Consider the following 16,535-nt stretch of genomic DNA (forward strand, 5'->3'; position numbering starts at 1 on the left):
CTTCTGGATGAGTAGCAAGTACTGGTAACTGCTCCAGCTCCTAAATCCCGTTTCTTATATTTGTCTCTTAATGGGATAAGTTGATCTACGGGAATACTGATGTGTTTATTTTAAAGATTTTGAGAATAAAGTTCATAGTTCAACAAATTAGTACACCTTCCCACTGTTAGCTCATATATGAGAAATGGAGGGCACATGGTGCAGCAGTTTAGGAACAGCTTTGGTTACTTACCTTCTGCTACTGTATTTGGTTTTACAGGGAGTGTTATCCTTAAATTGCATTTTTTCATTTTTTTATTATTTTTTTATACTTTATTCACTTTGTATTCCCCATAAGCCCCTCCCTCCTCCCCTCCCGATCCCACCCTCCCTTCCCCTTCTTCATGCATGCCCCTCCCCAAGTCCACTGATAGGGGAGGTCCTCTTCTCCTTCCATATGATCTTAGTCTATCAGATCACATCCGGAGTGGCTGCATTGTCTTCTGTGGCCTGGTAAGACTGCTCCCCCCTTAGGGGGAGGTGATCAAAGAGCAGGCCTATCAGATTGTGTTGGAGGCAGTCCCTCTTCCCATTACTATGTTACCCACTTGGACACTACACTGCCATGGATTACATCTGTGCAGGGGTTCTAGGTTATCCCCAGGCCTGGTACTTGGTTGGAGTATGGGTCTCTGGGAAGACCCCTGTGTTCAAATCCTCTAGTTCTGTTGCTCTCCTTGTGGGGTTCCTGTCCTCTCCATAAGCTACTATTTCCCACTTCTTACATACGATTCCATGCACTCTGCCCAACAGTTGGCCCTAAAGTCTCAGTGTCTGCTTTGATAGTCTGTAGGGCAGAGCCTTTCAGAGGCCCTCTGTGGCAGGTTTCTAGGTTGTTTCCTGCTTTCTTCTTCTTCTGATGTCCATCCTCTTTGCTTTTCGGGATGGGGATTGAGCATTTTAGTCAGGGTCCTCTCTCTTGATTAGTTTCTTTAGATGGACAGATTTTAGGTTTATCCTATAAGTCTATATGAGTGAGTATATACCATGTGTGTCTTTCTGCTTCTGGGACAGCTCACTCAGGAGGATCCTTTCCAGGTCCCACCATTTACCTGCAAATTGCATGATTTCCTTATTTTTCATTGCAGAGTAATACTCCATTGTGTAGATGTAATCCAATTAAAAAATGGGGAATAGAGCTAAACAGAGAATTCTCTGTAGAGGAATATCGAATGGCAGAGAAACACTTGAAGAAATGCTCAACCTCATTAGCTATTAGGGAAATGCAAATCAAAACAACCCTGAGATTTCACCTTACACCCATCAGAATGGCCAAGATCAAAAACTCAAGGGACAACACATGCTGGAGAGGTTGTGGAGAAAGGGGAACTCTCCTCCACTGCTGGTTGGAATGTAAACTTGTACAACCACTCTGGAAATCAATTTGGCGCTTTCTCAGACAACTAGGACTAGCGCTTCCTCAAGATCCAGCCATACCACTATTAAATTGCATTTTTAACCAATATTGATTCACAAGTGCCAGACTTGAGCTTTGCACACCCTGGTATCATTCAGAAGGCACAGATTTCTGATGCACTGACTTGATTTGTTTTCTGCAGCATTTGATGAGCTTGTTGAAGCATACCAGGAGCAGGCCAAAGGACTGCTGGATGGTGGGGTTGATATCTTGCTCATTGAAACTATTTTTGATACAGCCAATGCCAAAGTAAGTTAAGGGGAAAACTGGAGGGGGGGGGGGGGTGGAGGGGCTGTGAAGAGTCTCTATTGTTAGAAGATAGTAGTAGCTACTACTGAAGTGAAAAGAAATTTCTTGTGTTTGCTCCATTTTCCTCTGTCTCTTATTGACTTTTTCATGTGCATATACTACCGCACCTGAGCCTAGAAACCTTATTTTCTTTTCTGTGATTTATGTCCTCTGCTCTTTTTTTCTATTGGATTTTTACAAATTGTGTGTTTGGGTATATGCCCGTAAGTACAGGTGCCCACAGAGTCCTGAAGCATAGCTGGAGTTTTGAGTGGTTTCCAGCTGCCTGATAATGGTTGCTGGGAATCTGACTTGGGTCCTCTAGCAGAGCAGTCTGTGTTCTTAACTACCGAACTGGCAGATGCACAACTGAAAAGAAGCACAGTGCTGTTTTTATTGGAGACATGCGTGCTAAACAAGAATAGAAAGCATTAGGACAGCTTTTTTATTTGGTGAAAAAGATAAAAATTACTGAATTTCTAGGTCTTAAAACGTGTGGCCCACATTCTTTATGCAGTTGCATGTGCGAGTGTACATATGTACATTGGCACTAATGTATGCATGTTTAAGGGTTGCACAATAAGGAGACTGAGTAAGGCTTGGGATCAAACCAGTAAGCTGTATTCCTCCATGGTTTCTGCTTCAGTTCCTGTCCCCAAGTTCCTGTCTTGAGTTTCTGTGCTTGTAAGCCAGATAAACCCTTTCCTCCTCAAGTTGCTTTTGGTCATGGCGTTCAAGCACAGTATTAGGAACCCTGACCAAGACACTCACAGAGGTCTGTTCATGTGTTCTGTTCATTACTCTACTGTTTGCTGCAGCTTTAGAATGAGGCAAGTGACTGGTAGGCTTAGCTCCTTTTATTAATCCATCCTTTTACCCAGAACTTTTCTGGCTATTCTGATGCATTTGTTATCCATAAGGTTTTAAGAGTCTTCTAGATAGTGGTGGCTCATGCCTTTATTTCCAGTGCTCAGGAGGCAGAGGCAGGCAAATCTCTGAATCGGAGGCTAGCCTGGTCCAGGGCTACATAGGGAAACTCTCTCTTGAAAAACAACAACAAAAACCAAACAAAACATACCCCCTCAAAAAAAAAAAAAAAAAAAAAAAAAAAAAAAAAAAAGATTGTAAGGACCAAGTTTTTTATTTCTAAGGTAGGAAAAATTTCAGTTTGTTGTTTTTGTAACAGAGTCTTGCTGTGTGGCCCAGGCTGACCTAGAAATGCTGGGATAGGCTACTCTCAAACTTGAGGTCTTTCTACTTCGGTTTCTCAAGTATTGATGTTACAGATGTGCCTTACTACACCCAGCTTTCAATATTGTTGACTTGACTTTCCATGAAAAAAACCCTCTTATCACTGGGAAGGTTTACATTAGTGACAAAGATATTTTAATGTCAGATGTGTTCATCTTCAAATGAGTGACTCTTATGATAAAGGAAAGAAGAAATAGATGATCGTTGCTTGGAACTTAAAGCATGGACTTTTAACAGGGTAAAGTAGTTTTACAACCCAAGGTCACAGTGATTTTTCTAGTGATGCACATCTTTGGCTCATATACCTACCTTTGATGTATGTGAAAGGCTAATGAAATAGGCATGACATTTTCATTTATTTACTCTTGTTTTGATTGAAGCAGGGAGGAAAGTTAACCCTTCAGTTCTTCTTCAAAAGAAATAATTAGCTTGTTGGGTGAACTCAGGTTATTTTATTTATTTATTTATCTGTTTATTTATTTATGTGTTTATTTATTTTGAGACAAGGTTTCTTTGTATTAGTCTTGGCTGTCCTGAACCTTGCTTTGTAGACCAGGCTGTCCTCGAACTCACAGAGATCCACCTGCCTTTGCCTTTCAAGTACTGGGATTACAGGCATGCCCTACCATGCCTGGCTATATTTATTTATTTTTTAACTAGTGTTGGGCTTGAACCTAGGGCCTTGTGCATCATGCCAGGCAAGGGCTCCACTTCTGAGCTGTCCTCTCACCTGAGCATTCGTTATCATGTGCAGTGTTACACTTGAGAAGGGTCATTAGGGCTGTGCATTTACAGAGGATTTCCTTTCCTCAGCTTTGCTTGAATTCTACCTGAAGAGGTCTTAGGAAAGGGGTATTCTGATTGGGCTGCTAGATTGATCTTGGACCTTTCTCAGAAATAAAGGCATTCTTTTTTTTCCTTAACAGGCAGCCTTGTTTGCACTTCAGAAACTTTTTGAAGAGAATTACGCTCCTCCCCGGCCTATTTTTGTGAGTTCTTAAATGTGTGCATGATAACTCCTCTGTCTTTAAAAGAAACCCTTTACAATTAGAAGTTTTAATGCGGGTTTTCCCCTCTTCCTGGAATAGTAGAATGATGTAATCTTTTAGAAACCACCTTTTTCTGTTCACCTCACTCCTGTCAATACCAGCTTACCTTTGGAGAGATAAGGAAAATGAGCCTAGAAGTGGTTGGTGGAGGACAGGCTGTTGAACAAAGGCTACAGGCTTAAGGACTTGCCCTGTTAGGGCTTACAGAGGGATGGATTTGGTGTAGGACCTCTAAGGCTGCTTGCCTCTGTCACTCTGGGATTCCTTCTTCACCTGTCACTTGCATGCATCTATTCTGATCCTCAGACAGACACTGACTTCGAGTTTGAGTCCGCAGTTCTTTTCTTCATGAAAGAGTAAAGAACTTGCACTTGTTAGTTTCACTTTGTCTTTGTGATCATATTCTTACCATAGTCTATATTGTTGATCTGTTTACATTGTTAATCCAGATTTCTGGGACCATTGTTGATAAAAGTGGAAGGACTCTTTCTGGCCAGACAGGAGAGGCGTTTGTCATCAGCGTGTCTCATTCAGACCCACTGTGGTAAGTTTCTCCTTCTTTTGGGTGCTTTTACTGGGGGCTATGTAATGTGGCCCCAGAGGCTTTGCTTCTGTGTTTCCACTGTGCCATTTCCACGGTGCATTGGATTTCCTCCAGTCTTTCAGACTTGACTCTAAGGGCTTGAAGCCACTGTTTTAAATGGGCCATGTTGATATCAGGAGAGCTGGCATACATTTTGGGCAGTCAGATGTTTGCCTGTGAGTCTGTAGCTGCTTATAGTTTAAGACTGTGCTTCACTGGGCAGTGCAGGCTACTGACAGTTTACATTTTCAGAACAGTGGTTGCAAGTGTTAATGCAGTGTCCCTCCCTATTATTTGTGGGACAAAAAAGCATCCCAGAGTAAAATAAAGAAGCAATGTTATCTTTTACAAATGGAGGGGTATATGAAAGTTAACATCTTATGTGATAAAGTTAATATATGAGAAACTGTTGTTTAATCATTGAATGTAATTACAGACATCCTTGTTAACAAATAACAGTAGTATTATGACATAAATTACACACTGTGCAACAGGCTGTGGTTACAAGGAGGTTTATTACGGGAAAGATGAAATTGAGACAGTGGGAGAGCTTAAAAGAGAAAATACAGAGTGGGGAGACAGAATCAGAGGGACAGACAGGAACAGGCAGAGAGAAGAGGAGGAGAGAGAGGAAGAAGAGAGAGATGGTGGTGTGGTGGATGGCTGGTTATGTGCCTGGCGCAGGTGGTGACATAAGATGTTGTGAGGACCCTAGAGGCCTCTGAGGGCTGGCCAGTTGAATTGCTTGCAACAACGTAACAGGTAGAAGCCTGTGTTCTTACTTCATCATTTATTGAAATCTTGCTATGTGCCCTGTTACTGGCCAAGTGAAATAGTCCACATGAAGAAGAAATGCTTCATTAATTAAGAATGTAAAACATGGCTCACCAGGTAAAGGTACTTGCTGCTAAGCTTGGTAACCTGATTTGATCATAAGGACCTACATGATAGAAGGAGAAAATCCTCTCCTGCAAGTTGTTCTCTGACTCCCAGATATGCAAGCCTCCCTCATAGTCCCTTTTCCCAAATATGGATGGTAAAATGTGGTGCTGTACAGAAACAATGGAAGAAATCTGGCTATATGTAGTAGTGAGTCCTTGCACAATTCAGAGATGACTCTTCAGAGATGCTAACATCTGAACTATGTTAGAAGACTTTAGCTGACTTTGCTAAGCATGGAGACAGGATAGGTGTATGGGTCACAGTGGCTTAAGGTCAGTTTGAGAACTGTATAGTTGATGAAGGATGTCCATATGTGCGATTTCATTTGAGCTTTAGTAGGTCCCTAAGAACTGAATGAGCATTGCTTGCTGCTTTGAAGACTGCTTAGCTGGGTAATGTCAAGTCTAGAAAAGACAAGTTAGCATTGGAACTAAGTTTGGAAAACATTCTGATAGCCTTACTAGTGATAACACAGTGATTTACAATGTTTGTTTAAATATGATACTGAATCCAGGTAGCAGTTGCCTTTATTACTTTTCTGTTGCTGTGATAAAACACCATAACCAAGGCAACTTTTAAAAGAAAGTATTTGTGGGCTGGAGAGATGGCTTAGTGGATAAGAGCACTGTCTGCTCCTCCAGAGGTCCTGAGTTCAATTCCCAGCAACCACATGGTAACCCACAACCATCTATACTGGAATCTGATGCCCTCTTCTGGCATGCAGGTGTACATGTAGACAGAGCACTCATACATAAAATAAATAAATAAAACCTTAAAAAAAAAAGAAAGCATTTAATTTTAGATTTTATGACCATCATGGTAAGGGAATGTGGCAGCAGGAATGTCCCTGAAGCAGTAGCTGAGAGCTCATGTCTTAAGACATAATCACTAAGCAGGGAATGATGCAAGTCTTAAGAAATCCCCCCCCCCCCCCCCCCCCCCCGATACAGGGTTTCTCTTTACAGCCTTGGCTGTCCTGGACTTGCTTTGTAGACCAGGCTGGCCTGTAACTCCGAGAGAACTGTCTGCCTCTGCCTCCTGAGTGCTAGGATTAAAGGCATTCGCCCCTAGCCCCAGTGACACACCTACTCCAACAGGGCCACCCCTCCTATTCCTTCCCAGTCAGTTCTGCCAACTGAAACATGGGACCATTCTCGCTCATACCACCACAGTGTTCTAAGATGAAAGTTAACAAATGTACTAGGAAAATAGCTAAACTGAAAGTTTTAGTGTAAGTTCAGGTGTAAGTTAACTATGCATTGGACCTTGCAATCTCCTTTTTTTCCTTGAGTCAGCATTCATGGAGCTCAGATTGGTCTCAAACTTGCTGTGGCAGTAAGGAGGTCTTCTGTCTCCACCTCCTAAATTCTGGGATTACAGACATCTACCATCATGCCTAGCCTTGGACTTAGCAGTCTTAAAGAAGATCTGAAAATTGGTGACCAGAGAATCATGTTTGCTTTAGATTGGGTACAGGTTTATTAAAAAATAATAATAAAGGCAGAAAGCACGGAGTGTTCTATATTGCTCCCCGTCCCCACTTTCACCAGTTTTTCCTGTTAACATCTTGCCTTGGTGTGGTTCAGTATTAATACATTATTAACTGACTACTAGGCTACATTACAGCTTACTTTTGTATACTCTGGATATCTCCAGATGTGCAATGACAATATCTGCCATTATAAAATCATATTGGGGGGGGCTGGAGAGAAGGCTCAGTGGTTATGAGTACTGTCTGCTCATCTAGAGGTACTGAGTTCAATTCCACATGATGGCTCACTACTATCTATACTGGGATCTGATGCCCTCTTCTGGCATGCAGGTGTACATGCAGATATATCATTCATAGACGTAAAGTAAATAAATAATAAAAAAATCTAAACAAACAAATCATACGGATAGTTTTACTCACCAAAAAAATCTGAGTTTCTATACATATTCTTCTCTTTATTATAGCCCTTACATATAAATATTTTGAATGAAAGATGATGATTCTGACATCACTTACTGTTTTTCCAGCATTGGATTAAATTGTGCTCTTGGTGCAGCTGAAATGAGGCCTTTCATTGAAACAATTGGAAAATGTACAACAGCTTATGTCCTCTGTTACCCAAATGCAGGTATGTTGTAGAGGGGTTGCACATGAAGAACTCTATATTCAAGGCATGGTAAATAGGGTAACAGATTTTGATTTGAAGAATTTGTGTTGTAGGTGTGTATATGTGTGTGTACATGCATATAAAGGAGGAAGGGAGAAGGAAAGAGGCAGTGGGTTCAAGTGTATATGTTTGTTTGAAACTCAACCTAAATTTTGCAAAAAAACAAAACAAAACAAAAGAGTATTTGGGTCTATACCAGTTGACTTAGACCTGAAAGAATAGTTTTGCTCAGCTTGAAGTTTCAAAATGGGCACAACTTCAGGGAATTAGTCTAATTATGTCACTAAGAAAATTTGCCATGTGAATATAACCAGAAAGGTACCAAAATAAGGAGCCCTTTCCCATTTCATTGTATTAGCAGAAAAGCATTAAGGGTAATATTATATGTTGTTATGTTCTAAAGGCTAAGATTTCTGGTTGAAGGCACATAAAAATTTCAAAGATATTTATAGATTTCAAACTATTCAGTAAATATTGATAATTTGGACTGGGCTGGCCAGATTTCCAAGGGAATGTTTTGAGCACTGGTCAGCTACTTAGGGCTAAAATTCATTTTCTATACTTAAAAAAAAAATCTATATGTATACATTAAGCATTTTAAAACAGTTTTATTAGTATATATATATATGACCTGCATGTGTGAATGCAATTGCATGTGTGTCATGGTGTGCATGTGGAGGTCAGAGAATAACTTTTGGGATATAATAACTGGTTCTTGACTTCCACTGTGGGTTTTAAGACTTGAACTCAGGATGTCAGGCTTGTGTAGCAAATGGTTTTACTTGCTCAGACATCTCACCTCAAATATATACATTAAAAATATATAATAATGGTCTGGAGAGTTGATTCAGTGGTTAAGAGCCCATGTTCTTGCAGAAGACCTGGGTTCAATACCCAGCACCCACATGTTGGCTCATAACCATTCATAACTTCATTTCTAGGGGATTCAACACTCTCTTCTGACCCCTGTGGGCACCAGGCATGAAGGGGTGCACAGTCATAAATGTGAGCAAAACACTCATATACAATATATAAATAAATCTTTAAAAATTCATATTACCCAGGTACCAGTGGTGCACTCCTATAATCCTAGCATTCAGGGAGGCAGAAGCAGGTGGAGGCCAGCTGGTCTAAGGACAGCCAAGGCTGCACAGAGAAACCCTGTCTCAAAAAAAAAAGAATCATACATTTCATTTTCCTTTAGTAATTAGGGGCAGGGCATGAATATAACAGGAATCTAACTAGATTGTTGGAGGATAAAGTATAAGGTTATACTAAAGAGATACAACCTTAATAAGGTTGTATTAATAATAAAACCAAAATAAGGTGCTCCTTATTTTGGCACCTTTCTGGTTATATTCACATGGCAAATTTTCTTAGTGACATAATTAGACTAATTCCCTGAAGTTGTGCCCATTTTGAAACTTCAAGCTGAGCAAAACTATTCTTTCAGGTCTAAGTCAACTGGTATAGACCCAAATACTCTTTTGTTTTGTTTTGTTTTTTTGCAAATAAACACAACCTTAATAAGCTGTAGGTAATAGATACACATAGTTCAGCTACTATGAAACCTTTTATGCTGTCTGAAACACAGTAGAAATATTTGCTAATTTGAAAGAAGACTGGTTTTACTTGTTTTTGGTTGCATTGAATATCAAATATTCATTAGTTCAAAGGTGATAGAAGTGTGTACAGGCTGTTTTCCATACAAGCAGTTTTGTAAAAAGAATGAACTGTCTTGTAGTAAGGTGCTTGGAGCTGGAGACTGGGGCACTCTGTTCCAAGTGGGAGTGAATTTCTCTTTAAAAGCAAAAGCAGTGGGCTAGAGAGATGGCTCTGTGGTTAAGAGCACTGACTATTCTTCCAGAGCACTCTGGTTCAGTTCCCAGCACCCACATAGTAGCTTACAGCTGTCAGTAACTCCAGGATCTGACACCCTCATACAGACATACATGCAGAGTCAACACTAAATGCATATAAAATAAATTTTTAAAAAAAGCAAAAGCAGAGTGAATGCTCTCCAGATTTTGCTACTTCTATGCTATCTCTGTTATATAAATACCATCTTACTTTTGCAAGCAGTTATTTTATTATCAATACAGAATTTTATAAATTATCCTTTAAAGTACTTTTAAAGCAGTTGTTAAGATAGTTTTGAGTAACGGTAGAAATGTTCTTTCTCAGGTCTTCCCAATACCTTTGGCGACTATGATGAAACACCAGCCATGATGGCCATGCACCTGAAGGTCAGGAATCCTTTTATTTCAGTTTTGAAGAGACAGATAGATACATTCTTATTTTAATTCATTTGTTAATTAATTTACTTTGAGATCTGTCTTCTCTTGCCTAAGTTGCACTTAAACTTGTTATCCTTCTGCCTCAGCCTCCTGAACAGTTGGGATTATATAGGCATGTGCCACCATGCCTAATGGAGGATGGAATTTAGCTTTAGCATACTTAGAAGCAGAATTTTCCCTCAAGATACAGTATATAAATAATAGTAAAGTTTAGGTACTCTGAGTGAAGGAAGTATAAGCATAATTCATGGCTTAGCTGTCTGATTACTTATTGATTAGCAGTGCTAGCTGTTGGGAAATTCCCAGTAAGGTCCTCTAAAACTAAATGAGATGTGGCTCATGTCTACATTGTCATTTCTGCCACACTACCAAACAATGACTTTCTCTTTCATTCACTTCAAACTGCTGGCTGGACTAGACGTTCACACGGCTCCCTGTCCCTGCAAAGTCTCCTTCTCTTGAGTGGACTTGCCGTCCTTGAGTCATTAGACTGTTACTACTGTTGCAGTGTTTCATCTTCTAGTGCTTCCTCTGTTTTCCTTCTTTTTTTTTTTTTTTTTTTTTTTTGATTTTTAGCTTCTGGCTCACTAAAGTCTTTTCTGAGTCAGTTCTTAGGACTGCAGGATCCTTTCTGTTTCTATTGAGTTGGGGTTTTTCTACAGTCTGTCTTTGAGCTCAAGATTCTCCTGCCTCAGTCTCTTCAGTACTGAGATAATAATTTCAGATACCTGAAATAGATAGTCTTGCTTTTCTTTCTTAGCTCTTTTACTCACCTTATTGTTTATTCCTTGGGCTCTGGCTACTCCAGATGCTGCTGATCAGTATGGCTCTTACCTTATATTTGACGGAACACTTGAATCATGGCTAATATGAAAAAGGACGTTCATTTTTTTTTTTTTTTAATTGATTTTTTTTGAGGTAGGGTTTCTCTGTGTAGTCATGGCTGTCCTGGAACATGCCTCATAGATTAAGCTGGCCTCACATTCATAGAGATCCACCTGCCTCTGCCTCCTGAGTGCTGGGATTAAAGGCGTGTGCCAGCACTGCCCGGCCTTTTTTATTTAAAAAATTTAAAATTAAATTGAAAAGCTGATACTTGTATGTTATTTAGAAATCCATTGTCCATTTCATTCTGACAAGCATAAGTAATTTCATCATATAGGCAAATAAAATTTGTACTGTGTTTCAGACAGCGTAAAAGTTTTCATAGTATCTCAACTATTCTCATCTGTATCTTTTACCTAGAGTATGTGAAGTTTTTGTATCTAAAGTAAATATGTTTATTTATTTCTCTTTAGTATAAGCTTAGTTATTCAGGAAATGTAGAAGTAAACGCTCTTATGTTGTGGTAGTTTTAGAGTTCAGGTGAACTCACTTTTCGTAAATGCAGGACTTTGCTGTGGATGGCTTGGTGAACATAGTTGGTGGATGCTGTGGTTCAACACCTGATCACATCAGGTAATGGTCACCTCTTCTTCCTGCTTCAAAACTGGTTTAGTTTTATTATTTGTAATGATATTTTTATTATTTTGTGGGGGAATTTCATACATGTCTATAATTATTTTGATCATATTTACTCTACACTCCTTCCCTCTATGTGCCTTTGAGGCAGGGTCTTTCTCTGTATCTAGGACTGGCCTGGTCCTCATTGTATATAGCCCAGGCTGGCCTTGAACCTGTGGAAGTGCTTCTGACTCCACCTCACAACTTTTGGGATTATAGCATATACCCTTAGATCCTTTTATTTTTCGTGTGTGTGTGTGTGTGTGTTTGTGTTTACAGCTATTTGTAAACTGCCCAGTTTGTGGGTGCTGGTATCTGAGCCATCTTGATAGCTTTGTTTGCTTGTTGCTCCTTTCCTCTCCTCTCCTCTTCTGTCCCCTCTATTCCTCTCCTCTCCCTTTTCCTTCCTTCCCCTCCCTTAATGCAGGGTCTCACTGTGTAGCTCCATCTGGCTTAAAATCTTATATTCTGTAGCCCAGACTGGCCTAAACACATTGTGTAGCCTCAAACTCTTGGTACCTCCTGCCTCAGCTTCCTGAATGTTGAGAATGCAGGTATGAGCCATTTTGTCCAATTTAATATTTCCTGTACTTACTAACTAAACTAAATTGTTCTACCCACAAGCTTGTCTGTTAAAATCTTAACCCTTAGTACTTGGAATGTGACTGTATTTGGAGATGAACCTTTAAAAGGTGTCAGATAAAGAATGAGTGGACCCACCCATAATCCTACATAATCAGTGTCCATGTCATGTAAGTATAAGATACAATGCAGGGGTGAAGGGAAGGTTAAGTAGACACAAGAAATCAGTAGCCTGAAAACCGCAGGAAATGCGGCCTTAGAAAAGAACCATTTTGTCAACACCTCAATCACAGACTGTTTCTTTGTTTAAGCCATGTCGCTGTGTCAATAATATTGCTTCTTGTGAAAATATAAGTAATAGTAGCTTTATATTAAGAAACATTCTAAAAATGAAAAGTAGTATAGAAAAATAGAGTGCGCTGTCATGTGCCTGCCACATCACTGCCACAATTTTCTGCTTTGTCATTGCTCTTTTGTCTGACCCTCAACTTCTCCCCCTGGAACATTGTAATTTCCGTACATAAGACTCTACCTGGAAGTAATAATTTGAACAGAAGGACAGGCATGTTTTCTTGGGTGCAGCACATGCCTCCCTTAGATTCTTTCCTGAAGAGAAAAAGCAGCCAGGTGACTAGCATCTTGAGGTCAAGAGGAATCTCTTTTCTGGTCCTCTGAAGTCATTGTTTTACCCATGCTTCCAAGGGCAGTTGTGAAGGAGGAGTAAACCCACTGTGCAGCTATGGGTACATTTATCCTTATACTTTGTGGCTCTCAAAAAGATTGGAATTCAGGCAGAGGATGAGTTATTGTACTTTCAGCCAGCCCTCACTGTTCTCGTGTGTGCCCACACAATATGTTTCTTCAACTGAATTGCCAAATACTTTTTCTCACTGCTTTTGTTGACTTCTCTGATAGAATTTGTGGCTGGAACTTCCTATGTAGACCAGGCAGGCCTGGAACTCACAGAGATCTGCCTGCTTCTGCTTTCTGAGTGCTGGGATTAAAGGTGTATGCTTGCACACCTGGTTTCTATGATAGACTCTTAATAACTATAAAGTTATGATGTATTTGTCTCTTTTGGTTCTGTTAATTGAACCCAGGATTTTGTACATACTCAAGGTCTACTCTAGCACACTATACCTATATCCCCAGTTTTATAGTTTCATCAGTAGTTGAAGTATCTTATCTTTGGATCATAGACTAACTCTTCATTTTTTTAGATCACTTCCTCTTTTTAAAGAGAAGTTATTTTAATGTGTAATTTGTATATATACCTATCTATATTGTATAACTCCTGCTTTTACTTACTCATTCATATACTTGTTTGGGGCAGTAGAGTGAGCAGTGACTACAGGTCCTCATAAATAAACAGGAAGCTAGATTTTTATGATTTACTAAACACATGATTCACTAAAGTTGACAATGTGGAAGAGAGTGTGGATAACTGAAACAAACTTTGAGGAGAGAAACAATTGTTTTGAAGTATTCAAGCTCTATTTCTCTGTACCTTCCCTGCCGTGTGCATGCTGTAACAAACAAACTCACAGGACCCTATTCTCCCCACTGCCAGCAACCCCCCCCCCCGCCCTTTTACTATTATTTCTCAGCTACAGACTTCTTTTTGAGGTTGTTAACTGTTGAGTAGGTAGAAAGGCCATGTTTGTGTGTGGATTTGTATAGACTGTCTGAGGGCTGGGAGAAAGGAAAAGGTTTGCAATTGGTCCACATAGCTTCAGGCTTAAGTCTGTGATGGCAGAAGCACCTCAATCAGCACTGATGAGCTTCCTGTTGCTGAGAAAGCTGTCAGTGTAACTGCTGCTGTACATTTAAGTAGGCATATCATTATGTAATATTGATTCAGACTTAATTTCATAGCTGGAAATTGGCTTAATTAAATTGATGTTACTTTGAATTAATGAATATAGTGTTTTTTCTTTTCATTTAGGGAAATTGCTGAAGCTGTGAAAAATTGTAAGCCTAGAGTTCCACCTGCTAGTGTTTTTGAAGGACATATGTTACTATCTGGTAAGTCATGAGGATGTAGTTTTGATTTAAAAAATCATTCATAGGATGTATTTAACATGCATATTCTAAGTGTGAGTGATATTTATGCCAGGAAGCATATTAGGTCAAAGAAGAGTTCTAGTTTTCTTGGTACTTAGGTAAATTTTACTAACAAACTCTTTTTCTAGGGATGGGGTGGAAAGATTAATTTCAGAGTAAAAATGAATGATTGTTCATTCTATCTTTTCTTTACAAGGAGAATCTGTAGGCTTGTCTTTTCTGCACAGTAACAGCATACCCGTATCCATTGCCTAACAACTTTAATGGCCAATTGGTATGAATTATTGAAAATTCCACATGGTTAAAACTTAAAGCTTAGTGCTTTGTAATGGCAACAACATCTCCCTGGAAAATCTTAATTGCTTTTCAACATTAATGTTAGAATCTTACATTTGCCATTTGTTTGGAACTTTGCCTCTATTTGTGTATTTATTTTCTGTGTCTATGTGCCTCCCCCTTCCCTTCCTCCTCCTCCTCTCTCTTCTTTTGAGTCAGGGTTTCTCTGTGTAGCCCTGACTATCCTGGAACTCACTGTAGATCAAGCCTCAAACTCACAGAGATCCACCTGCCTCTGCCTCCTGAGTGTTGGGATTAAAATCGTGTATCATCATGTTTGGCTATTTTATTCTTTTTCTGAAATGGTGGTGTGTTAAGACAGGTATCACTGTATAGCCAAAGGTCACCTCAAACTAGCAATTCTCCTGTCTCTACATTCTGAGTGCTAGGATTACAAGTATGTGTCACTATGTCCAACCTGAAGAACATTTTGTTAACTTGTGTATAAACAAGAGAAGTACTCCTTCTCTATCCAAGGACCCTTACCATTTGGTGGTTGTTATCCCTGTTTGCCTGGTAGACAAACCTCCAGATTATGTGAAAGATCAGGGGCACAAGGCTCATTACTGATGGTAACAGTCATCAGCTGCAACCATAGAAAGTAATTGCTTCCTGAGTTTGTGAGCAAATGGCCTGTAGTACTTGTATAATTACCCAGTTCATATTCATAATCTTCCTCTTGTTCATACTAATATCTTCATAAAATGCTTTGGCAAAGAACTCAAAGGCCTTTTTTTTTTTTTTAATGACAGCTCTGATTGCTGGTGCTGGTTTTGGGCTTCATTTTTATGATAATTGTGGCAGAGACACTTGTACCTGATTTGTCAGCTGAAAGGTGGTGTGGGCAGTTGTCTCAGGTTGTGTGATCATAGAGCCTGCCTGTGGCTATTCAGGGAGACTGTTTCTTAAAATGCTTGAAAAACAAAGGCAGTTTGAGAACCTTTTCTGCAGTGATACTTCACACCCTTTGTGTTTAAAGAGTAATGTGTATGCCTGCGTTATCTGATATTTGCCTCTGGATTCACCTCTGATTCTATTCCTCCTTAGCAAATAAGATGATAATATGCAGAAAGCCTAGTGGCTGCCTTGGACACATCATGGTGGAAGGCCTGCCGCAGTGATTTCTGGATCTCCATCTGGGTCCTCCCTCATTGCCCTGTTTGGCAGTACTACTTTCAGGCTCATGGTCTCTCAGAGAGATGAAGTAACCTTCCACATACGTTGTTGATGGGGCAGTAAAGAGATTTGCTCCATTCAGCTATAAGCTGATTTCTGATAGAGCATCATGGAGCCAAAAAGAAAAAAAAAATTTAAAGATAGAATTTTATAGCATAATATATGCTGGCCTCAAATTTCTACAGGCTACAGAGTGCTGGGATTATAGTCATGAACTACTTATTATGTCTGATTCAACAATTTTTTTTGTTTTTTGTTTTACAATTACTTTTTATTTGAGAATTTTATAGAACATATTTTGAACATATTTACACATGTCCCAGCTCTTCCAATAAGTGCTGTTTCTACTCTGCTGTCCCTTTCTTCCCAATTTCAGTTTTCTCCCCAACCTTTCAGGTCCATTTGGTGTCACTCAACTAGTTTTGTAAAGTTACACACTGTATTTCCCTCTCCTTCTGTTCCTCCCTGTTTCCCTATATCCCAGCAGCTATCAGGTGCCAGTAGTTTTACTGCTTATGGTGGGATTTTGTGCCCACTTCTCACCATTTAGCCCTGAGTGAGACATAATATGGCCCGTTCCAAGGCTCAGGGATTTTCAGGGGAAAGTGGGACAGAAACCCCACAACTGTTAGAGGTTGTGGGTAGCATCAAGCAGGGTTTTCCAAGCTGGCCATGGTGGTGCACACCTTTAATCCCTGCACTCAGGGAGTCAGAGGAGGCAGATCGCTCCGAGTTCAAAGCCAGCCTGGTCTACAAAGTGAGTCCAGGGCAGCCAAGGCTACACAGAGAAACCCTGTCTCGAAAAAAAAACAAAACAAAACAGGGTTTTCCAGGCACAGCAGAATAGTT

The 16,535-nt window shown here is 39.9% G+C and overlaps 1 protein-coding gene across 1 annotated transcript; it reads left to right on the forward strand.

The window, feature by feature from the left end:
- Nucleotides 1-1,598: 1,598 nt before the first annotated feature.
- Nucleotides 1,599-14,135, forward strand: LOC129679170 (methionine synthase-like; the record flags this gene model as incomplete). The annotated part of the gene is made up of 7 exons (XM_055610094.1): nucleotides 1,599-1,705; nucleotides 3,922-3,984; nucleotides 4,494-4,588; nucleotides 7,589-7,689; nucleotides 9,913-9,974; nucleotides 11,416-11,483; nucleotides 14,056-14,135. Coding segments are annotated over 7 exons (576 nt in total), but the record flags the coding sequence as incomplete, so codon positions are not given.
- Between the last annotated feature and the right edge of the window lie 2,400 nt (nucleotides 14,136-16,535).

The sequence above is a fragment of the Psammomys obesus genome, unplaced genomic scaffold (assembly GCF_907164565.1).
Source record: "Psammomys obesus unplaced genomic scaffold, mPsaObe1.curated_primary_1811, whole genome shotgun sequence".
NCBI lineage: Eukaryota > Metazoa > Chordata > Mammalia > Rodentia > Muridae > Psammomys > Psammomys obesus.